Source organism: Tiliqua scincoides, chromosome 6, assembly GCF_035046505.1.
Source record: "Tiliqua scincoides isolate rTilSci1 chromosome 6, rTilSci1.hap2, whole genome shotgun sequence".
NCBI lineage: Eukaryota > Metazoa > Chordata > Lepidosauria > Squamata > Scincidae > Tiliqua > Tiliqua scincoides.
In genome coordinates this window covers 39,175,076-39,199,140 of record NC_089826.1, presented here as the reverse complement: position 1 = coordinate 39,199,140, position 24,065 = coordinate 39,175,076, and the positions used below count along the sequence as shown (strand labels likewise).

Genomic DNA, 24,065 nt, shown 5'->3' with positions numbered 1-24,065 from the left:
ATGCAATTCCAGTGGGAATGGCTGTGCTTGAGTGTCTTGCTGTTAAGTTCAGTAACCAAAGAAAGTGAAGATTCTGAAGTTGAGGTTGAGGATTTTGATGTTGACCAAGGCAAATCCTCAATGGAAGTAAGGCTATATTTCAAAACATAGCATGTACAGACTAAGGGCCCAATCCTATCCAATTTTCCAGTGTCGGTGCTGCTGTGCCAATGGGGTGTGCACTGCTTCCTGTGATGGGGAGGCAGTCCCAGAGGCGTCCTCAAGGTATGGGAACATTTGTTCCCTTACCTTGGGGCTGCACTGCAGCTGTGCCAGTGCTGGAAAGTTGGATGGGATTGGGCCCTTAAGCATGCATTTAACCTAATTCCATTTGATATGGCTTTAAGATGTACTGTAAATTAACTGGGAAATCTTCAATGCATCATGTGCACAGTTCATAATAATGTTGGACACTCTAGTTATAGGGTTAGAGATGACACTAATTTGTCAGTGTAATTCTAAGATATAGAGCCAAAGTATACAAGCACATAAGCTGACCTGGAGTTTTTCTTTAAAAAAAAATCATTGTGGGGGTTCAGAAGAGGGGAGAAGGAGGGTTTTGACACTTTCCCCCTGCTGCATCTGTGATCTCCATGCACTGTTCATGGGGAGTTGGACTTTAATTGATTTTCAGTGGAAGCTTTTATTCTTTTGTAAATAGTGCAGCAAGTTGCAGTTAGGTTTTGAACCACAGCAGGGCAAATTGCGAAAGTCCTCCATCATGGTTTTTCCCCTTTTCACACGTGCAGCTTTATTTTTAAAAAGAGAAACCAGTGAAAACAAGTCACATGTTTCACATTTTTTTTAAACAGCTGGTGAAATAAGAACAATGATTTCAATGATCTTGCTTTTAAAAACTCAATGCATTTCTTCAGGCTGTGAGAATTCTGGTTCTAAAAGTTTTTTTGTGAATACTTGTTAGATTTTGTACAAGACACCGGTGCCTACTGGAGAAGTGCATTTCACTGAAACCTTTGATGATGGAAAGTTGTCTGGGTAAGTAGCTATAAAGAAGCATTAAAATTTTCAGTTTAATAGATAAGCAGCCAGAACTCATAAGGCCAGCCTCTTACTGGGTACATTTTACTTGTTTAACTTTTGACAAATAAGATATTTTCAGCTCAATCCTATATGCGTTTACTTTGAAGTAAGATACACTCTGTTCAATGGGCTTACCCTCTCATACTTACCCTTATAAGTATGTATAAGATCACAGCCTTGGACTAAATAGAATTGGATCAAGGACTTAAATGGTAATAGATTATGAATGGCACTTTTTGAAGGATATACAGTTCTTTGCTTTGTTTAAATCTGAAATAGAATTTTCAGATTTACAAGATGAAATGGAATGTTCTACTTTTGTCTTGACAGTAAATGTACTGTGTGCACAGATGTGGTGGCAGTGTGCATGTGTTCAGATACTTTGGAAAATGGTTGTGAGATTATTCTTTACTTGGTATATGGTTACTTTATAACCCATTAATACCTCTTTTTAACATAAAATAGTTGAAGAATATAACAAGTCATAATCCTCTTCTCAACATTTTCTGTCAGTGCCATGTAATATGAGTGATGGCAGCAGCCCTGAAGCTCCATCATGCCCTGTTGTTTCCCTTTTGAAAAGAGAACCAGCAGGAAGATAATTGTGTCAGCAGCCTTCCTTTCCACACCCCCCCCCCCGTGCAAGTCCAGCTTCTGCCAAGGCTTTTGTTCCTACTGTGCTTCCCTTTGGAAAAACCTGGGGTGGGTAAAGTGCAGAGTAGTGCTTTTTCCACTGAGAGACTTACAGTGTGGTCTAAGAGGGGCCTATGCCAGAGGGGACAACATGAGGACAGTGTTGGGAGATAGGGTGCATGCTAATGTGTACACTTTCAAAGGGATCAGGAAAAATCCATATCCTCATGCTTTGACTATATCTGATATATTTTCATTGTGCAAAACAATTTTGTGATATGGACATTGGTATTATCTAGTTATGCTCTGTCAACAGGTGGGTTCTGTCACAAACCAAACAAGAAGATTCGCATGAAGATACTGCTAAATATGAAGGCAAGGCTTTGTATTCTGATATGATAGCACCTTGTGTGTTCAGTAATTCCTGAAACTCGCTTGGGTATCCCATTTTTGCTTTGAGTTTCTTTGTGCATTATGGTTGGCAGTACTGGTGTGGTTATGCTTCTTTCCCTTACAGTTTCTCTTTAAGAAGGCAATAGCATAGTTCACTGGTTTTCTTTCTGACCCCAAGTTCTTAGATTTTATTATTGGACTGTGAACGGAAGAAGCATAACTCAGCTGCTACTCATATCACATTTCAGGTCATTGTTGGCCTCTCTGTTCTTTAGAAAAGTGACATTTTGTATCTTGTATGCTAGTGAGATCAGAATGTTTGGATTGCCCTAAGCATTTGTAATTGTCAGAGAACTGCTGTGGCTGGTCCAAAGGTAAACAAATTCCACTGCCCACCTACTAGCAGCCTTAGATCTTTGCTGAGAGTGTCTTAGTCGCTGCTCCAAAATTGGTCTTCAGACACAAGTGCTACTATTATGAAAGTTTTTATTATTAATTGTATAGAGCAGTGGTTCCCAAACTGTGGGTCAGGACTCAGCAGTGGATCCCAAACCAATTTTTGGTGGGACATGAAACTGAGAAACCGATAGCTGACAAGGCAAACGTTTTGGGCCCAATGGAAACTGAAAGAGCAGCATGTGCATGTTTAAGTATAAGTAGGCAAACATGCCTTGGTCCACTTCAAAGGGTAGGCTGAGGGGAACGCAAAACCACCAGAATGGTCCCAGTCCTATTACTGTGGAGCTCAACAAATACTCCAGAAGGTAGTTCCCCCACCATAGAAAAAAGTAAAAACAGAGGCTTGAGTGGCTGGTAAAGTGAAACTTTTTAGTCTTTGTAAAGCTAGTTGAGTTTTGATAGTGTCATTTAAAAATTGAATTCCAGTGCTGAAACATTTGGGAACCACTGGTATAAATTGTTTTGGATTGCCCAATTCTGGTGTCATTGGAACCCTCTACGTCAGTGTTCCAAACTGGTGTCAAACTTTGTTCATACAGTGGGCTGAATAGCATTCATGATGTCAGAATGCCAGATGCAAGGGAGGGCACCAGGATGCAGGTCTCTTGTTATCTGGTGTGCTCCCTGGGGCATTTGGTGGGCCGCTGTGAGATACAGGAAGCTGGACGATGGCCCTATGGCCTGATCCAGTGGGGCTGTTCTTATGTTCTTATGATGCCTACTACATGTCAGAAGTGATGTCATTAAGGAAGTCATGACCAGAAATAAGTGAGAACAAGTGCTTAGGAACTCATTAGTTGCAAATAACAGATGAGAAAATATGCAAATCTTGATGATAATTTCAAGATACAGGAGAGTCCAATTATCATGCAGGTTGTACTTTCAGCAGTGACTCCGCAGCACAGTTGAGCAGCTGATGATGGTACTGAAGGTGCCAGAGGGCCAAATACAGAGCTTCTGGGGACCACATCTGGCCTGGGGGCCTTATATTTGACACCCCTTCTCTATGTCATACTTGCACAAGCATACAGTTTAAGATGACCAACCCCAAATGTAGCTCAATTTCTGAAGGCTGGAATTCATATGTATACTGCAGTGTTTTGGGGATCTCTCTGTGTGTGCTCACTGACCTATTACATAAATCTTTTGTCTTTTACTAAATATTTCCTAGCTCTGCTTTTAATTTGGCTTTGTCATGCCCTGTTTTATTGTGTCATATCTTCTTCCTCTTGACTACCAATTATCTGCAAGTCCATAGTTGTCTGTCTTTTGCTTTGGGACCTTTCCGTGGCCTTCCAATTAACATATTAACAGGTCATGTCCTTCTCTCTAGACAAATGATGGGTACCAATTATGTCTTTTATGGTCCAGTGATGTTTTCTGATATCTTTAGTGGCCTAAAGGGTTACTGCAGTTTAGAGGAGCTGCATTCCAGGCCTCAGTCTTGCTTGGAGTTGGAGAATCTTGGACTGCCAGACCCATCAAGTAGTCTTCTTCAATCATATTGTTTGACACGCATTCATGCTTCACTTTTTAACACACTTGTATCTAACATCTGTTTAAAAATCTCACATAACTTGTGACTTAGTGAATACATATCAGAGACTTATGTGTAGAACTCGCTTGTATGTTGATTTCCATTGGGCATCATCCTCATAGGATAGTTCATAGTTTCTTTGTATGATAGAGCAGAGCTGGATTAAAAAGAAAAAAGGTAATGCATATAGAAATGCTCATCTATATTTCTTCCTTGATTTAAGCTTAGTGAACAACTTCTACAGAAGTCTCCTCTTTGGGACAGTCAGCCAGCAGTGTGAAGGCTTGTCAAACTATGTATCCATATGTGCCAGTGAGTGGGGAAAAAGGAATTCATTAAATATTCTCTGCTTCAGAAACTTTTTCTTGAGTGGTCTTGATCATGATTCCTGTAGATAAATTTGCCATTCAGTGAGTTGCATTAAGAAACCATGAATTTATCTTTATTTCTTGCTATTAAGAGCTATATTCAGTGTCTGAATATAGTGAAGAAATAATAATGATATTGGAGAGACCAAACTGCAAAATGCTTTTGCTATAAGCTGTGTGTATGTGACATTTATACATCTTTTTAGCTGGAAAGCCTTTAGACTGCAAAGTACTAAATATTTACTGCATCATTTTCTTTGTATTTGTCTTACTGTGTTATCTTTTCTGTTTTAGGAAGATGGGAAATAGAACCATTAAAGGAGAATGCAGTGCCTGGTGACAGAGGATTAGTAATGAAATCAGTAGCAAAGCATCATGCAATATCAGCTATGCTAACAAAACCATTTGTTTTTGATAGTAAGCCATTGATTATTCAGTAAGTATAATACCAATAATTACATTTGAAATGGCTTTCAAAGCAAATGTTTTTATCATGCTTTTGCTTTGTGTAAAATCTTCATAGGGTTGACTTGCATAACTTTTCCAAAACTTCCAAAGCAATTTAAAATTTAGGTCTGTCATAGAAACAAAATGGGGAAGAAACAACTAAGAATTTAAGTTACTCAGTCTAATAGCTGAGTGAACATTTAAGTAGTAATTGTCTCAAGAAAAGTATTCTTGTGTCTCTGTGGTGCAGGTATGAAGTGAATTTTCAAGATGGCATTGATTGTGGTGGTGCATATGTTAAACTTCTTTCCAAAAGTGATGACTTGAATCTGGTATGTAGTAACTGGGAGAGTGGGATATGGTTAGATGTCTTACTGTATTAGGGAAGGAAACCGCCAAACTCTTAGTATCTACACCTTCTCTTGTGACATAAATTTGCTGTAAAAAAACACAGGAAATAGGGTTGAATCCATTCTTTTTCTCTCAAGGTTCATATGGGAGTAGGTGCTCCCTAAGGAACTCGGGTCCCAATCCTATCTAAGTTTCCAGCACCTGTGCAACTGCAATGCAGACCCAGGTAAGGGAACAAATGCACTAGCACTGGAGAATTGGATGGGATTGGTCCCTAAGGCCCCAGGTAACCAATATTAGTCATATTTTAATCCTTGCATATAACTTCTCTAATATTGTGCAGTGAACTTATAGTATATTCAGTGGTAATCTGATGCCACAGTAGATAGATCTTTAATTAAAGAAACTTTTAAAATCATTGCTGTTTGCCATCATCTGATCCTTATTTTAGAAACTGATTGTTTAAAAATAACATAATTTGTTTTATAAGTAAGCTGATATGAAAAGGAAGTTCATTTCAGGTACATTTAATATTGTTATAATTGTCCAAACTGAGTCAAGATTTTTTCTTAGTTGAGTGAAAAATTTAGACTGGTGTTTTTCTAAAACTCTGCAAGTGTTCATGTTATATTAATCTAGCTCCTAGGATGAGTAGCTTTATGTAGCCAATGCTTTAAGGCTTCGCCAGTAATTTCTTTATGCATTCCATTACTTGCACTTGCTATACTGCAAGCACAGCTCTTTGCTTGTGAGATGAGTATTGATGGAGTAGGCAGCAGGAAACTCTTGTATGCAGAACGGTTAGTGGGGGTGGATTGGACAGCCTGATCTGAGTATTTAGCATCTCCATATCACACTAAAATTTAGATGCTGTATTTTCATCTGAATGAAAAAAAGTTTCATATGTACCCTTGAGTTTTCTTGCACGCTAAGCAAGGCTGTGGTTGTGGCATGCTGCAGGTTAAATTAAGATCTGTTTGCTGGGTACATTACCTCGTATCCATTTTACTTGCATGCTAAAGTCTAGTTCTTAAAGTACATGAGATGGAACTTTTTCCTGAAAAGGACTCTCTCTGTATATGATAATAGGGGTTACATTAATGGCAGTCTTTTTCTAAGCACCAATGAAATCTAGAAAATGAGGGTTGAAGCCCAGTAATTAAATGCTGAGCATTTAAAGCAGGACATCATCTTTTACCATTTGTGATATAATATAAAAACATACATACTAGTGTATGTAGATATGGGGATAATACAAATTGGGCATAAATGTGTGCAGCTGGACTCCAACTGTGGTGTTTTTCTGAAGTGAAAAGCAAGTTTGGAAGAAAGAACTTTAGTGTGCAAAAAGGATTGGAGGAGGGTGTGCCATGCTCTAGAGCAGTAGTTCTCAAACCGGGAGTTGTGACCCAAATGAGGGTCACATGTATGTTACTGAGGGTTGTGGGAAGCAGCATTCCCTGTAAAATGTGAGGCTGCACAGTTGAAATTGGTCCCTTGCTCCAGACCTTGGCATTCAAGCTCTATGGAGTGGCATTGTTAGTTATGTACCCTCCATGCATCCCTAGACTGAGAAAGAAACTGTGTTCAAGGTTGTGGCTTAAAGTCCTGGAAACTCTACTCTAGAGGAAACTGCACAAGACTGTCAAAATGGGAATCTTATTGGGAACAGTGTAGTTGGAGATCCTATTGTCAGGTTCCTGATTGAAGGGAACAGTAACTCTTTTGTGCTGCAAGTTCCCACAAAGTGGAGAGAGTAGTGCTGCAACAATTGCTGAAGTAACAGGGTGCTGTATAGCATTTCATAAAGACTTAAGTGCATAAATAACTCTGCTCACTTTGATTCTACAGGAATACTTTCATGACAAAACATCATACACAATTATGTTTGGACCAGATAAATGTGGAGAAGACTACAAACTACACTTTATCTTCAGACATAGGCATCCCAAAACAGGAGACTATGAAGAAAAACATGCCAAACGCCCTGATGTAGACTTAAAGAAAATCTATTCCGACAAGAAGACTCATTTGTATACTCTCGGTACTTGTAAATTTCAAAGTTGTATTTACAAAAATAAGTTTGCAGGGCAGATAGAAATTAAAATGCTTTATAAGGTCATAATTATAACCAGAAATTTTGGATTCTTAGAAGTGTACAAGTGGAGGTTTGCTGTTCTAGTGGGGGAGGAATGGTGTGAATTCTGTGAAGACTGAGGTGTGAGTGAAGTTAGCTCATTTTCCATAGCAGTGCTTGAGCACCAGACACAGCTATTCCCAAAACCATCCCCACCCTCAAGTTTCATCTAAATCTGGACCCAGAGCATGAGGAAGAAGTGTGAGATCAAATATAGTAGCTAATCTCATAAGTGTTATAAGCTGTACCTCTGCCACATTGTAGAGAATTGGGGAGCAAAGCCTTGCACTGGGAATCTCAATGGTATGTTGGGCGTTTATGCATCACCAGATTACAAACAAATAAGGAAGGGGGCATGGGCACACTCCCCTGGAGGCCAGCGCTTACTTCTGTAAGTACCAAAAAAAAAAACTCTCTTCTGTCTCTAGCAGTGGTGTGATCCTGGTGATTGTGTCGCTGCCATCTCCTCTGCTCTTTAAGGGGCCAGTGACAAGTGCTTCCCTGGCTGGTAGGCCATGACCCACCAGTTTGGGAACCACTGCTATAGCATGCTGACTGATGGTCTGTCTTTGGAAGACAGCTTAGTGCCCAAATGGGAGGCCAGGAGTAGGAATTTCTCCCAGCTGCCCACTTGCCCTCTTATGACACAGGTCTCTGTAAGATGCTCTCATTTACATATGGGGACATGTTAGCTGAAAAAAGCAGTGGTATATTTTTCGCAACCAATTCACAACATTGCTGCCACCACAAAGGGCTCTGCTGGGGTGGGGATGGACTTTTGGATTAGGTATACTTGACCTGTCCATTCATCATTTTAATAATAGCTTTAGTTTTGTTAAAGCAATGGGTTTTATGTTCCAGAAGATGTTTGTTCTTGTGACCAGAATGTCTGACTAGGACTGGAGTTCAGGTTCAAAACTATCTTTAGCTCACCAAATGACATTTCTCTTGTCACTATTTCACAGCCTAACCTAACTCTCACAGTTAGTATGAGAATAAATCTTGAAGTGGGAAAGGAACATTGCATGCCACAGTGAACTTTTTGGAGGAAGGTTAGGAAAGGAAAAAATAATAGCTACAAATCTTAGTTCTCACTGTTTTCTTCCTTTTTCCAAAGTGAAAGGAAGAAAAAGCTGCCTTTTTGGAAAGCATTTGCAAATGAATAGAGGCAAATCATGAGCACAACTGGGGAAGGAAGGAATTGAGAACCATGAATAAGTAAAATCATGGATATGGGACTCAGAATATTTGGGGGAGGGCACTGTACATTGCCCTGCTGTGTACAGCTATGAACTTGGGATCCAAACCACGTAAGTGGCTGGCACCTTTTTGCAAAGTGCTTAAGTGTGTATTGACTTTAGACCTAAAGGATGTTATAGTGGAAATATGGAGGTAGGGCCTCCATATTCACAGACTATCTGTGGATTTGGCTCAGTGCAGGTACACTGGACCTGTGTTGAGCCAGACTTGGCCCAACCCAAACCCTCTGAAGCTGTGCTCTGGACGGGTTTCTTAAATGCAAAGACGCTGCGCGCGTCTGCTTGTGGACTTCAGAATGGCTGTTTCGGCCCCAAATAAGCTACTTCTAGTTTCCCTTGGGAAATCAGAAATGACATTTTTATACCTTTTAAGGGATTCTGAGGCCTGGAGAAGCCCTCTGGAGCCTCAGAATGTCTTAAAAGGTATAAAACCACCACTTCCGGTTTCCCCAGGGAAACAAGAAGTAGCGTGTTTTGTCATAATGGCCATTCTGAAGCCTGTAGGCAGACATGTGCAACCTCTGTGGGTTTCAGCTCCGGTTCCACTTTTATGTATTTTTTAAACTTTTTGTAACCATTTACAGAAATATAAATCAACTAAAACAAAGTAAAGATACTTATCAAAAGAATGTAGATCGGGATTTAACAAAAATAAGGTACATCAACAATAGCATTACTGTTTTCCAGTGGAATAAACATTGTTCAAAATACAAGATTATCAAAGTACAGTGGGTTCTCAATATCCATTGGAGATCTGTTCCAGGACCCCTCATAGATACCAAAATCCATGGATAATAAAATCAGTGGGGGTCAGTGTGGCACCACAAAACAGGAGGCTATGCCTGGCCCTCCAGAGATTGCACGCAGCCTCCTCAGAAGCCACCTGGTCATGACCAGAAAATTCAGTTCGTGCCAGGAACTTCTGGTTAAGAACATAAGAACAGCCCCACTGGATCAGGCCATAGGCCCATCTAGTCCAGCTTCCTGTATCTTACAGCGGCCCACCAAATGCCCCAGGGAGCACACCAGATAACAAGAGACCTCATTCTGGCGCCCTCCCTTGCATCTGGCATTCTGACATAGCCCATTTCTAAAATCAGGAGGTTGTACATGCACATCATGGCTTGCAACCCATAATGGGTTTTTCCTCCAGAAACTTGTCCAATCCCCTTTTAAAGTCGTCCAGGGCAGACGACATCACCATATCCTGTGGCAAGGAGTTCCACAGACCAACCACACACTGAGTAAAGAAATATTTTCTTTTGTCTGTCCTAACTCTCCGAACACTCAATTTTAGTGGATATCCTCTGATTCTGGTGTTGTGTGAGAGTGTAAAGAGCATCTCTCTATCCACTCTGTCCGTCCCCTGCATAATTTTATATGTCTCAATCATGTCCCCCCTGAGGCACCTCTTTTCTAGGCTGAAGAGGCCCAAATGCCGTAGCCTTTCCTCATAAGGAAGGTGTCTCAGCCCCATAATCATCTTAATCACTCTTTTGCACCTTTTCCATTTCCACTATGTCTTTTTTGAGATGCGGCAACCAGAACTGGTCAGACATTGCAGATGCGAACCAGTAGTGGCTTTTGGTCATATACAGAAGACTCTGCAGCTTTGGCTTGGCATCAGCAGATGCTCAAATCAGTGACTGCTGAGCCCACAGATAAGAAGGGCCCACTGTAGATTGTTGCCTCCCCAAAAAATGTGCTGACTTGCTGGGCAAGGGATGCTTGGTACTAATTTATAGTCTATAATGGTTCAAGTGGCATAAAAAAGAATATAATTTCATGTGTACGTTTCTCAGATATGGGTCTGAATTCAGGTCTGCCCCAAGTATGTTTAATCCATAGCAGTGAGAATAGACAGAATTCTGTTTCAGAGATCAAAAGAGGCATGTGGGTGAGGAAGCAAAACAAACACAACCTTTGGAAAAACAAGTTAAGAAACAAGGGTGTATCTCTGAATACTGTTGTATCAGTTGTCGGCTCAGTATATTGGCTGCTGTTAGCCTAGTCCTAAACATGTTGGAAGTAAGCCTCATTAGTTCCATTGGGACAATTTAGTAAAAATGCTTCAGCTTGACAACTTAAGGTATGAGCTGTCGAAATCTTATGTACAGTAGACCATCTGCATCCATGAATTGCATATCCGTCTGCAGATACAGAGTGTCCACATGGGTGCCTCTGGAGATTCCCTGAAGTTACTTCCTGGAGACTCTACTGAGTCATGCCAGGTCAGCGACCCACTCTGTTGGCCTCAGAATGGTCTGCAGAAACCTCTGGAAGCTACTTCCAGTTTTCTGAGATAACTTCTGGTTTAACCAGAAGTAGCTTCTGGAGGGTTTTGTGGGTCATTCTGAGGCCTGTGGAGACCAATAGGACTTGTTGGCCTGGCACGACCCAGGAAAGGTCTCTAGGGGCGCCAGGTAAATTCTTCTTTGAGCTTTGGGAGTGGACCGGGGGGGGGGGGTTTTCTGGAACCAAACCCCTGCAGATAAGAAGGGCCCACTGTATCAGATATTCTTGACAGTGTGTATGTCTCTGAGAATACTTCTGAAAGTATTCTTCAGAAGCTAGCTAAAGAAAATGGTGAAGGAATGTTTTCTAGGTTTCTTCCCCTTTTCTATTGAAAGTGATGCTTTCTTTTTTGTTTATTCCCTAAAGCCAATACATTTTCCCAGTACTTCATGTGCTCCTGACTAATGAATCAATAAGTTTTGCATGTCTGATGGGAATTACAACCTCATGATGCAATCCTTTCACTATATTTATATACATAAATCCTACTGAATTCATTGGGGCTTAATTCAAACATTTGTTTGCAGCATTCTGGTCTCAAACAGCAGACATTACAAGAAGAGCTGTTGGTTGGTTAAATGTACTGTGGAGAAACAATGTTTTCTTTTAAAGTAATAGACTAATATGGTATGTGATTAATAAAGCACCAGAATAACTTTTCAGGATGTTCACCAAGTTAGACGGGCAACTGAGATTTTTATTTTAAATGAATTGAAACGTTTCGCTTGACATTAATAGTAACTACAAACCATCGGTTTTTGAATAAACTGGTACAGTGTAGTCTATTTACAGTGCACTCCTATGTATGTCTACATCAGCACACTCCAACTTCTGACAGCCTGGGGGCTGCATGACCCTGGTGTTACTCCCTGACTGCTCAGATACAGAAGTAATTGGCAGTGTCTTCATTGCATCACTGCCAATTACTTCCGGGTACTGAGTCACCGAAGTCACTCAGCAGGCTCAGTCAGGAGACACAGGTGGTGGTAGGTGTACTTGGGCTTTTCTCCTTTGGGAGAAGCTAGAATAGCACAGCGAGAAGATCGAAAAGCTAATAAAGCGGGAAGAGGCAGTGGGACTTTCAACGACCACCAAAAAGGGCCTCGCAGGCTGCATGTTGGACCAGCCTAGTCTATGCAGAAGAAAGTCTTGTTGAGTTCAGTGGGACTTACTCTTGTGTAAGCATGTATAGGATTGCGGTCTAAGGATCTTGTATTTCATATTTAAGAAACAAAATGCCTATTGTAGAATGCTAGTGAGATGAAACTAAGAAGCACTGAGGATCGTGCTGGATAGGAGACAATAGAAGCTTTTTGTGTGCAATTCTTAGGTGAAGAACTTAAGGCTCTGCTTCTGAAGAGGTAAGGAGATTTAATTAAGAAGATAGACTGCATTGGCTTAGAAATGGTATTAGTGAAGGTGACCTCTTGATTCACCTTGATAACAAAATAATTGCTTCAAACAAATTTTTGCAATTGTGGCTGTGTTTCTAACTTCAGATTAAGGACCAAACAATGTTTTGCATTAAATGGGTGGTTTGACTCCTTACATTGCCTTAAAAAAAACCAAGAAAAAAACAACACGTTAAATAGTGTTGTGAACAACTGGAACCACGATGCACAGATATAACTGTATATCAGATTCTTTACTGCTGCAGTATGGTCTCAAATCAAACTATTGTATTGAAACTGTAATTAGTCTAGGAAGGAAACTTCATAGGGTGACACCTAGAGTAATAACAGTGGTGGGAGGGCAGCACAGTCTTTGGTATTCTGGCTGGAGAGGATTAAATATCTCTTCCCCAAGATCCTGATTTTACAACTACAGTGTTTAAGATTCGTGTTTTTCAGCTTGCAGGACCTAACTATTTGTCTTAACATTATGGGTAGTTTAGCTCTAAAACTGCAATCCTATATAAACTTCCTGGAAGGAAAATTTCATTGAAATCATTGGGTCTTGCTTACAGATGTTTAGGCTACAAGTTCTGGGTTTCACTGTTATGAAATATTAATGCTCAGGTAAGTGGTATAACAGAAATAAAGGGGCCCAGTCTGGCTAAACAATGTAAACAAATTTAAAATGTTTCCTAATACAGTAAACCCATTATTTAACAGATTAAGGAGGGAGGGGTGTCAATACTGAAAATCTGAAATACAAAGACATTGAAGTCATTGGGGATGCACAAGTGCAAAACACACATGAATAGTATAAAAGCTAGTATTTAATAGAACAGAGCATGTCCATTGTTTTTGAAGTCTGTTAAGGTTGATCTAAATCAGGGGTGCCTAAACCCCGGCCCTTGAGGACTCCCAATCCGGCCCCCAGGGAGCTCCCAGTCTCCAATGAGCCTTTGACCCTCCATCTCCAATCTCTCCGGAGCCTTGCTGGAGCCTGCGCTGGCCTGATGCAACTGCTCTCAGCTCTCAGTAAACTATTCGACCTCTCATGTGAGCTGTGGGACGAGGGCTCCCTCCACTGCTTGCTATTTCACATCTGTGATGCAGTAGTGGCAGCAAAGGAAAGGCCTTTTATAGGCCTTGAGCTATTGTAAGACCTTCATTCATTCATATAAGTTCCACCTCTAATATATATTTTCTAATATAAATATATGAAAATTTATTCAAATTTGAAATGTAAGTTAATTCTTTGCTTTCCTGGCCCCTGACACAGTGTCAGAGAGATGATGTGGCCATCCTGCCAAAATGTTTGGACACCCCTGATTTAAATCAAGGGTCACTGACGATGGCTATGATGAAAACACCAAAAGCAAAAACCAGGTGGAATGAGTTTTCCTCCCATTAAAGATATGAATTTTTGTATTTTAGTGCTGAAACACGATAACACATTTGAAATGTTGATTGACCAAGCAGTAGTCAGCAAGGGAAGTCTCCTGGAAGATATGGTTCCACCTGTGAATCCCCCCAAAGAGATAGAAGATCCTAATGATAAGAAGCCTGAGGACTGGGATGAAAGAGCTAAAATTCCTGATCCCAATGCTGTCAAACCAGATGACTGGTAAAGAAAACCTCTGCTGTTTCTCTTCCATCCTACTCCTTCTCTCCCTCTACCAATTTTATAGTAAGCAGACTTTCTTTGGTTTGCATTTTCACTCTGTGGAATTGAGCTTTAGAAGAGTGCCTCAAGCTGAAAAGATTTGCCACTGAAATGCTAGTATTTTATTCTTTGAATTGTTATAACTTTATAAAGCAACATGAGGGTGTGGTATAGAGAATGCGAACCTTGAATATTTTAGTGTTGCAAATACAGGTGGATCCTGTATCTGCAGATTTTTTTATCCACAGATCTAGCTCAACATGGGTTTCCAGACCCACACTGAGCCAGACTTGGCTCCACCTGAGCCCTCTGAAGGGGACCGGAGCTGTGCTCTGGTCCCCTTCAGAGGACATTCCGATATCTGTAGAGGTAGTGTGTGTCTGCCCACTGTTTCTGCAGTCTTCAGAATGGCCTGAAGAGGTGAAAAAAGCCACTTCCAGTTTTCTTGGGAAAATCAGAAGTGACTTTTTGCCATATTAGGCATTCTGTGGCCTGGGAAGCCATCCAGGGGCTTCCCCAGGCTTCAGAATAACTTGTATGGTGAAAAAGTCACTTCTGGTTTCACCGAGAGAAACTGGAAGTGGCGTTTTTTACACTTGTTTGGGAGGTGGAATGTGTGGGCTTCAGAACCAGAGCACAGTTCTGGTCTCTTTTGGAGGGAGGGAGGGACCAAAAATTGCAGATTCTATTGTCCTTGATTTTTTATCAGTGGGGGGGGGGGGTGGTGGTCTGAGAACAGATCCCCTGAGGATATGGAGGCTCCACCTGTATGCACTAATTGCCTTAGTTATTTCTGAAATTTTTCAAAAGTACAGAAGAGTCTTTGAAAGATATGTCCTTTAGTTTTGCTGTTGAGCTGAACTTTTCTGTTTCATGCTGTTCTGCTGCTATTTTGTCCATCTTTAGTAATATGATATTGGCCTGTAATTAAAGGAATGAAGATGAGCCTCCCAAAATAGAAGATCCTGTTGCTGTTAAGCCTGAAGGTTGGCTTGATGATGAACCAAAATACATTCCAGATCCCATGGCAGAAAAACCAGAAGATTGGTAAGAATGTCTCTTGCTATGGCACTTTACATGGTCCATAGGAGTTCTGTGGAAAATTCTATTATGATTTTATTTTTCTTTTATCCTCTTTGTGATGGGTTTTAACAGCAGTCCCCAGCCAGTATGTTGACTGATTTATTATCTCAAGCGTAGGTAGTTCATCCACCTCCTTCTTAGCCTATATCTTGAAAGTATGTGTGCAACATTTGACTGTGCAGAGGCTATACATAACAGAAGGCATTAATAAATGTGTTATGAATTGTCCTGAAGCAAAAATATTTTGCAATCCACAACATCACTCTTGTATTTTGTTGTATATCTTATTCAGTGATAGTTCTTAGTTACGTTAGAAACCAAAGTTCTTGGGAAAATATCGATTTTCAGTACAGCAATACCTTGAATTTCATCCACTTGACTTTCATTGCTTTGCTCTTTCAATCATTTTCAATTATAACCACATTTCAAATTTTCCATGTGCTTTCCTCTTTTTGCTCTTTCAATCATTTTCAATTATAACCACATTTCAAATTTTCCATGTGCTTTCCTCTTTTTCAGTTTCATCCAACCTTCCATGACTCTTTTTGATATGTTTTTTCTTTTTATTTCTGTTTGTTTGATTTCACATGCATTTGCGTGTATTATATAACTATTCACATTTTTTTTCCAGCCAAAATAAATTTGCAAGCTTAAATAAGGCTATTCTTTGACATTGATCCATTTTTGACCTTCATCCATGATCTGGTCTCTTACCAGATGAAATTGCAAAGTATTGCTTGGTCCTGAAGTGATGCAACATGTAGCTGTACACGTGTATGAAGTTTCCATTTGGAAGTATAGTTCAGATTACCTGAAGAAGTTTATTTTGCTCCTTCATAATCCATCTTTCAAAAGTGTATATGTAGCAGTTTGCAAGAGGAAGTTTAAAACACTTGTTAAATTGTTTCTACAGGGATGAGGATATGGATGGTGAATGGGAAGCCCCACAAATTCCTAATCCAAAGTGTGAGACTGCACCTGGCTGTGAAACATGGGAACGCCCCATGATGAACAATCCAAACTATAAAGGAAGATGGAAGCCACCTATGATAGAGAACCCTAATTATCAGGTAAGAGAAACAGGCAATATATCTTGTCGAGATCCAGATACCTTGTTGTAACTGAACTGCTTTTACGTGCTGGTTAATATCTTATCAAATTTAACTTGTTTTGCTCTGTAAAATACAGAGAAGGTTAAAAAAATTAATTTTTATTTCATTTTCAACTCTTTTAAGGCATCCCTCAAGATGTGGGGTAGTAGTGGTGTGTTTTTTCTCCAAGGCATTTCCTAATCTGCTGTGATCTTACGACCTTTTGAACAGTTTTCCTCCATTGTCTGTTTTCTCCCCCTCTCCTATGTGCATAATTCCCCTCATGAATTAGGAAAGTCTTCTGTGTCAGCATTACTTTTATTTATTTTTTTTAAAATGCTACCTGGATTCTGCAAGCTGAGTCCTTCACTGTTGAAAGCTTACCTCTGTTCTTTTAAGTGCATGAGGTGGAATCTGTGTACACTGATTAAAAACTCCATATACTTTTTTCTGTTTGCTAAATGTATGTGTTTGAAGTTTATTTCTCAATTTGATAATCAAGTCTAATTTTTGTGGAAGGTTTGCTTTTAGCAGGGATGAAAGGGTGAAACCCCTTTCTAAACCCATATACTAGTGACTGGAGCACCATTGGGAAACTAGGGTGGAGCAGAAGTGCCTTTTGTACCTTGGGAACCTAAATAGTTCCTGCTTTTAAGCTGAAAGTAATATTTAGAATCACTTTTCTTCTGAAGGATAACTACGTAATTTGGCTTTCGTTAGTAATTTGGCTACGTAATAAGTTTCATTAGCATTGTTTTAATATCCAATGTAGTGTTTAAAACTTTTTTTCTTCTCTTATAGGGAGTTTGGAGTCCTCAAAAAATCCCTAACCCTGATTATTTTGAAGATCCTCATCCTTTTCAGATGACTCCTGTTGTTGCTATTGGCTTAGAGCTTTGGTGTATGACAGCGGATGTTTACTTTGATAACTTCATCATCTGCTCAGAAAAGGAAATAGCTGATCGATGGGCAGCAGGTGGCTGGGGGATTAAAAAATTAGTAGCGAGTGCTAATGAGGTAAAATTTTTCCATGTGATGCCATGCTCTAAGCAAATGCTATTGTAAATAAAGTTCAGGTTGTATCCAAAGGTTTCCTGAAGCTCTGCAGTCATATCTGTTCCCTTTGTCCAAGCAGAAGTAGTCCTTGCATGTGTAAAACACTGCTTCCAAGCATGGAGGAGCTTCTGAGTAGTGCTCTGTGGAACCTTGGGATGCAAGCATTTGGTTTTTAAATTCTGTAGTAACAAATGTTCGCTTGGAAATATAAACCTGGAATTTTCAAAAATGCACTATGGAACTGTAAAGATTCTGATCCTGTTCAGATGCTCTTTCTGTGCTTTGTTTGATAAATCACAGTTAGGCGTCATGATTAGAGATGGGTGAAGACAGTTTTATTCATGGATTTTGGTGTTTGAAGTGCAGAAAGCAGTGTCATGTTTTTATTCCAAGGGGATAGTTTTTAAAATTATAATCACTTTTAAAGTGTATTAGGTAGGTGATATGGGTGATATAGTGTCAGTGGATGCAGTCACATGCATGTAGAGGTGTTAAGAGAACGATTTTATTTTTTTGCAGGTTTTGGGTGTGTGTGGTCCGTCCCCCCCAAAATGAGAAGTGCCGAAAGCATAAAATATAAAACATAAACATAAAAATGTTTTTAATTCATTATCACAAAAAACCATTTCTGCTCATTCATGTTGCAGAGGAAGCCATTTTTTACTTTCTAGGCTGCATCCGATCTGTCTTTTATGAGTTGGCCATGCTATCTACGAATATAGAAAATACAGTCGTCACTTGTGACAGACACACTGCCTCCAGTGTACGCTAAAAGTTCTCTAGTGGAAGAAATATTGCATGCAGGCAGGGCTTCAGAATGCATGCAAGTGTTGGAAAGACTAACATAGTGTGGTCCTTTCCTTCTCATGGTACTATGCATGCCTTGGCCACATTGAAGTAAGATATTTGCAGTCACCCAGGGTAGTTTGTGCTGCAGTTTTCACTAAAGTGGAGAAAACTGGTTAGTTATTAGCATTTCAAATACTGAGAATCTTGGCTTGTTGAGATTTTCCTAGAATCTTTCTGATACTTACTCAGAGAATGTAGGTGAACTGTAAAGGGAAAGGAACTTTAGGTGTTATTACTGTGCTACAAATATTGAAATAGCTTTTAAATTTTATTCTTATTTCATGTGTAAAATACTTGATAGCCGTTGGTCTCTGCAGTCTTGTGAGGAAGGTAGCTGTTAGTATTATTTCCCTTCCTTGTCTGTCTGCCTTTTACCACTGGCAGAACCTTCCAGAAAGCTCAAGATGTCAGGAAATGACTGACTTCTTCAATCTACTGGTATACACTAACCTTTTGTCAGTTGATTCAGTGGTAATGTAGTATAAAGAGGACTTGGCTTGTACAGATCATAGCTGCTTTGGTACGTGGCAACCAGTTATTACACCTAAGGCCCAGTCCTATGGTGGCCTTGCACTCCCAGAATTAGTGTTCTGTCTGCACAAAGTTATTTACAGCTGTTGCAAAACATGATGCACCATTCAGTGTGGCCGGGCTGCTGCAATTGACTGTACATTGGTTGCCTGGAAAAGAGCTCTGGTAAATCCATGGGGGAGGGGGCAGAACGGGGGGGGGGGTAGTGGTATTGAGACCAGGAAGCGAGTGGTAATAGTAGTGGTGCTTCTGATATCCTGTTCCCCTTCCCAGCCTTGATTGTCTTCCTGGGTCCACTCGAATTTGTGTCAGCTTAAAGTGCTGATGTAGGTCCAAGTAGACTCCTTAAGGCAAGAGGCTTCCCCCCAGGCAGGGGAATAAATGTTCCCTTACCCAGAAGAGAAGGCTACAATGCTCTTTGGTGGGTGCAGCTACATTGGTGGGGACAGGGAGGGTAGAACTTGGCTCAAATTTATAGCATTTAGTGGGTGTATTATTGTCCTTTAAAAATACACTTGCAGATATTTTATAAAAAATAAATTTCCAAAAGAGACTTCATGTTGAAGTAAAATACTTTATAGTGACACTTGGTAACCTGTATAAATGTGTGTGTTCCTCTCTGTTTAGCCTGGTATGTTTACTCAGTTGTTGACTGCTGCAGATGAACACCCATGGCTTTGGCTTCTTTACATCTTTACCTTGGCTCTACCCGTTGGATTGGGCGTATTGTTCTGCTGGCCATCCAAGGTACATGAGAAACTTCTCAGCCTTTGTTCTAGATACCAAAATAAAATAATTTTGCTTAATACTAATATCTTTATTAGTATTAAGCAAAAATTTTTAATTAATGAATTTAAAAATTCATTGGAGGGAGAGGAAAGAAAAGCATGCCATACTTAATGCTTTGTAAATTTTTAAAATAATAATAAGGTAAAGTACAAGCTTTTTACATGGATGTCTTTCTGTTTTAGAAAATAGATGATGATGTAGACTGCCAAAAACCTGCTGCTATGCCAATCACAAAAGGAGAACTAGAGCAAGACATGGAAGGAAAAGATGAGCTAGAGCAAGACACAGAAGGAAAGGATGAACTAGGAAAAACAAGTGAAAATACTGGTAAGGGATTTACACAAACATTAACTGTGACTTTTTCTGAATAAATTAATAGTTTGTCAGACAAACCTGGGGTGTCAAATGTGCCACTGATCTGTTGATAAACCTCCCCCAGAGATCTTGAGATGGAGGCCAGGTCTACCCAAAGCTTCCTGGGCCCATCATGGGTGTCAAGTAGGGAAAACCACTTTAAGAAATAGTGCAATGTTTGTGCAGATGGGGACATTATATATATTTTAGAGAGAATGTTTCCTTTTCACGAGGTTAAATGATGGTTAAAAACATTCTGCTTTGGGGATGAAGGGTGTCTCTTCCCATAGAAAGAAAGGCAGGTGGAGCAGTAAGCAACACTAACAGGAACAGCTTAAAAGAAAATGACAACATACACATTAAAAGATGACTTACTATATTTTTATTATTAATACACACAGATTGTTTTATTGAAACTATGTTTTTTGAATGCAGTTACTATTAGCACTGGTTAGTTCATTATGTTATCAAAGAAATAGTAAAGGGCAGTTTCGTAATCTGAAAGTGTGTCATTTGCTCAGGTTGTAATGAAAACAAGACAATCTCTCAAAGCAGTGTGACATTTTTTTCAGCCACACTGTCAGTTCTCAATATCTTGTCTGGTCCCAAGATCAAGATCTTAGCCACATTGCATACTTATACTGACACCCTCATCTGTTCATACATGGAAGTGGTCTGATCAAACAGGTGAATTCATATGACTGGCTGTCCCACCTGTTTATGAAAATTGGGATGAGTTAGCAAGGAAAACTGACTTAAGCCATTTATGTCCAGTACTACATATACACAACAGGGACCAAATGTATACACCTGTAGGCTGGGCAAAAATGAGTTAATATGGATGTTTCACTAAATATTACATTAAATAAGTTGTCTTTAACAAACTCAGCTAAACTCAAAATGTGTTGGCATAACATTTAATGCATTTAATTTTATTAGTGTTATTCAAATATGCTTAGGTCCATTTTTGTTAGAAAAGTATTTTTATTATGCTGGTTATTATACAGTGGTTTTATACTGGTTAAGCATCCCTAATCCAAAATGCTCCAAAATAAAAAACTTTTTGTGCACCATTATTTTTTCTCTATATTTTTTTCTTAATAGTGTGTCATATTTACTAAATGCTTGTGTGTGAATAAGAGTAAGAAATGATTACTTTTTCAGTAGCATATAAATTCAGAGTCAGCAATGGTGGCTGAGATGGTGACACATTTCCTTTCTGATGGTTCAACATACACAAACTTTGTTTCATGCACAAAATTATTAAAGATGTTGTTTAAAATTCAAGGTATGTGTACAAGGTGTATATGAAACTTAAATGAATTTTGTGTTTAGATGGGTCCCATCCCAAAGATATCTCATCACGTATATGCAAATATTTCAAAATCTGAAACACTTCTGGTCACAGTCAGTTCTGATAAGGAATATTTAACCTATATATTGAAAATTAATTGAATTTTAAGTAAAAATCTGCTGTGCATGGCTTGTTCACACAGTAAGCAGACAGTAGTGATTTTACTGCTTGGTAGCAGTCTGTCTCAAAGTTTGTCATTTTGCTTACTGAAAGTTGCCTGTGAATTAATCCATTTTGTTTGTAGGTAGGAAGGCAGGATTGTTTGTTGCTTTCTCACCTAGATCTCAAGTGGGAGGCCTTCAGCACAACCAACTACTAATGACTGACTTGTGTTTTAGAAGATGAAGGTGAGGAAGAAGATGAGGAAGAGGAAGAAGAAGAAGAAAATGAAACTGCTGAAGGAAGTCAGGAAGAAGGAAATAAATCAAATAAATCAGCTTCAGAAGATGAGGTGAGGATTTTTTAGGAGATTTTTATCTACTGAAATGTGCCCATAGGAATGTAAAATGTTGCTGCCTTGTCAATAAGAGACATAATGGCAACTTCTCCTGTTATGAATAAAAAAGGACATACCTTGCTCTTTTCAGTGTTAGGTTTTTTTAAATCTTCATACTTGGTAGATCAACATGAGAATTGTTCTGATGTGTAGCTGCTGTTGCTATTGCCTACAAGGATATTTGCCTTTATTTAGGCTACCCTAAATTTATTTTTCTTGGATTTTATGTAATGGCCTAGTATTTTAATGAAAGCAGCTTGGTATTTGCTCTTTCTGAGAGGCCATCATCCTATTGTAAACTGATATAGCCTGTTTATCATGTCATAAACTACATTAGGTTTCAAAGTGTTCTAGGGAGCTCTAGGGTAGCATTTGGGCCAATCGGCAGTGGTAGATTAGCTTCCCTGAAGGATATTTTTCAAATTTTCCTCTGAAATAAGCAGCTGCAGAGAGATATTGGGTGTGTTCCAAGGCTCACTTTTAGTTTCACTGAGACAACAGTGAAGCTCATAATTCCTAACCAATCTCGGAAGAACTGGATGCCTTGGTATCCTCTGCAATGAGCAGCCATTCTGTGGTGGACATGCAGAAATTCCAGGGTCAGTTGTCACACTAAATCATGACTTTTTGCATTCTCTCCCCCCCCCCCAAGTGTTCAAGGGGAGGAAGTTTTCTACCTTTGCTGGTATAAAACAGGGGTATCAAATATGTTCATACAGCTGGCCAAGTAGCATTCCTGGTGCCTGCTGAAGGCTAGAAGGGACATTGTTAAGCAGGTGATATTAAGCTGATGATGGCCAGAAATAAGCACTTTGTTCTCAAGTTAGGAACTCATTAGCTGTAAATGGCCAAAGAAAATATTCAAATCTTGACCATATCTTCAAGATACCAAGTTGGAGATCATATCAACGGGCCACACTTTCAGTCACATCACTTCTGCCAAGGCCTCACTTCAAAACTCAGCTGTCTGCAAAGTTGTGCTTCAGCAGAAGTGGCACAGCTGAAAGGGCAGTGCTGGGAGAGCCCAGTGTTCATGTGGGCTATATAAAGAGCTCCCATGAGCCTTATATTTGACCCTCCCCACATTTAAAATGTACCAAGACTTGTGATGTCTGAACCTGGAAATCCTGACTTGTTCTAACCACAGTTCACAAACAAGACAGGATATGAAACTGAGATCAAAAATCCAATTTCAGTCTTTTCATATCCTGATCTAGGCATCGGTTGGGATTTGCCAGGATGTTGCAGCAAACCCTAACTAAAGCAATAGAAATACAAAACTTCAAAATATACCTTATGTGATAAAGGGAAGGAGGAAGCACGGTAGATGGAAGCTTGCATCTTCATGTTTAAATTATGGCTTAGTGTGTCTAAATCAGACAAATATGGAAAGGATTCCCCATGGCCCAGATCCAGTCCACCACTCAATCATTCAGGCCCATAATCCTAAAAAGATATATCCAGCCCACCCATAGCAGTCCTAAAAAAGTATTCCATTTATAATTCTGTCTCTGTAAGGCTTACAGTTTAAGCACAGCAAGGGCAGAAACTTCCTCTGAGCATCATTCTCTGACTGGACATGCAGTTCTTTGTGCCATGCCCATCTTTTTCTTAGCTCTATGGCCTAATTGTGAAGTTTACATGTGCATATTTAATGCACATGTATTTTTACTGTTGTCTGGCCTCTGTGCAGAAGAAGGGTGATTTCCCCGGTCATAAAGTTTATGTGGGCAGCTTCAGGGAAACAGACCTTGTATCAGCCTTTACCCTGCAACTACAGATATGGGCAAGATTCAGAGTAAAAGTCTGAACTTTATTTAGAAAAATCCATAATCTTAAAAACAAAGCAGTGGTTTGACTTTATTGATGACTGCACATATTATCAGGTTAAGAGAAAAAAATTAAGGCCAAAAAAGAATACAAAAAAGGAAAAGCAAACTGAACACTTTCGTGTAATTTAGATATTGTATAAATTTAAATATAGTTTATAAATACTGTACTTTGAAAAGCCACATTGATTAAACCTTTTTTCTTCTTCCCTCTCCCCAAGATGAAGGAAGCAGATGAAAATACAGGCTCTGGTGATGGACCAACAAAATCAGTACGCAAACGAAGAGTACGAAAGGACTAACTTATTTGCAGCGTGTATTGACAGTTCCTGGTTACAGAACATAGGCATGCCAGTTTGGCTCACCAACCAGCATGCAGGTTAAAGTCTGAAGTTAAAGACTGAAGTCAATTATTTAGCCTCCTGTTTCCATTTTCCAGCCCTGTCCCCCTTATTCTTGTCAGATTTTTCCTTAAGTGAGGAAGAACTACTTGTGAAGTTACCTGTTGCTTTTATTTCCTAGAATAAAAGATGATATTACTAATTTATTGTAAATATTCTTAGAAGTTATTTAGATGATATCATTTGGAAATGATTTTGGCTTAAAAATAGGATCATTTA

General features: G+C 39.5%; 1 protein-coding gene across 2 annotated transcripts; it reads left to right on the top strand.

Annotated features, from left to right (window-relative positions):
- Nucleotides 1–23,945, top strand: CLGN (calmegin). Of its 2 annotated transcripts, none has more exons than XM_066631998.1 (14): nt 1–126; nt 962–1,035; nt 2,030–2,088; nt 4,765–4,906; nt 5,168–5,249; nt 7,120–7,312; nt 13,785–13,974; nt 14,947–15,060; nt 16,010–16,166; nt 16,989–17,204; nt 19,251–19,370; nt 19,595–19,739; nt 21,468–21,571; nt 23,667–23,945. In XM_066631998.1, exons 1-14 carry the CDS (start codon nt 1–3, stop codon nt 23,745–23,747), a joined length of 1,803 nt encoding a protein of 600 aa, XP_066488095.1. In that variant the 3' UTR covers nt 23,748–23,945. The 2 variants fall into 2 exon arrangements, with proteins under 2 accessions (XP_066488095.1, XP_066488094.1); XM_066631997.1 differs by having other exon boundaries at nt 21,459–21,571.
- The last annotated feature ends 120 nt before the right edge of the window (nt 23,946–24,065 follow it).

Coding starts and splice junctions, on each gene's coding strand:
- CLGN (XM_066631997.1), top strand. CDS start 1: ATGCAATTCCAGTGGGAATGGCTGTGCTTGAGTGTCTTGCTGTTAAGT. Junction 1,036..2,029: donor GATGATGGAAAGTTGTCTGG/GTAAGTAGCTAT, acceptor CTCTGTCAACAG/GTGGGTTCTGTCACAAACCA. Junction 21,572..23,666: donor AATCAGCTTCAGAAGATGAG/GTGAGGATTTTT, acceptor CCTCTCCCCAAG/ATGAAGGAAGCAGATGAAAA.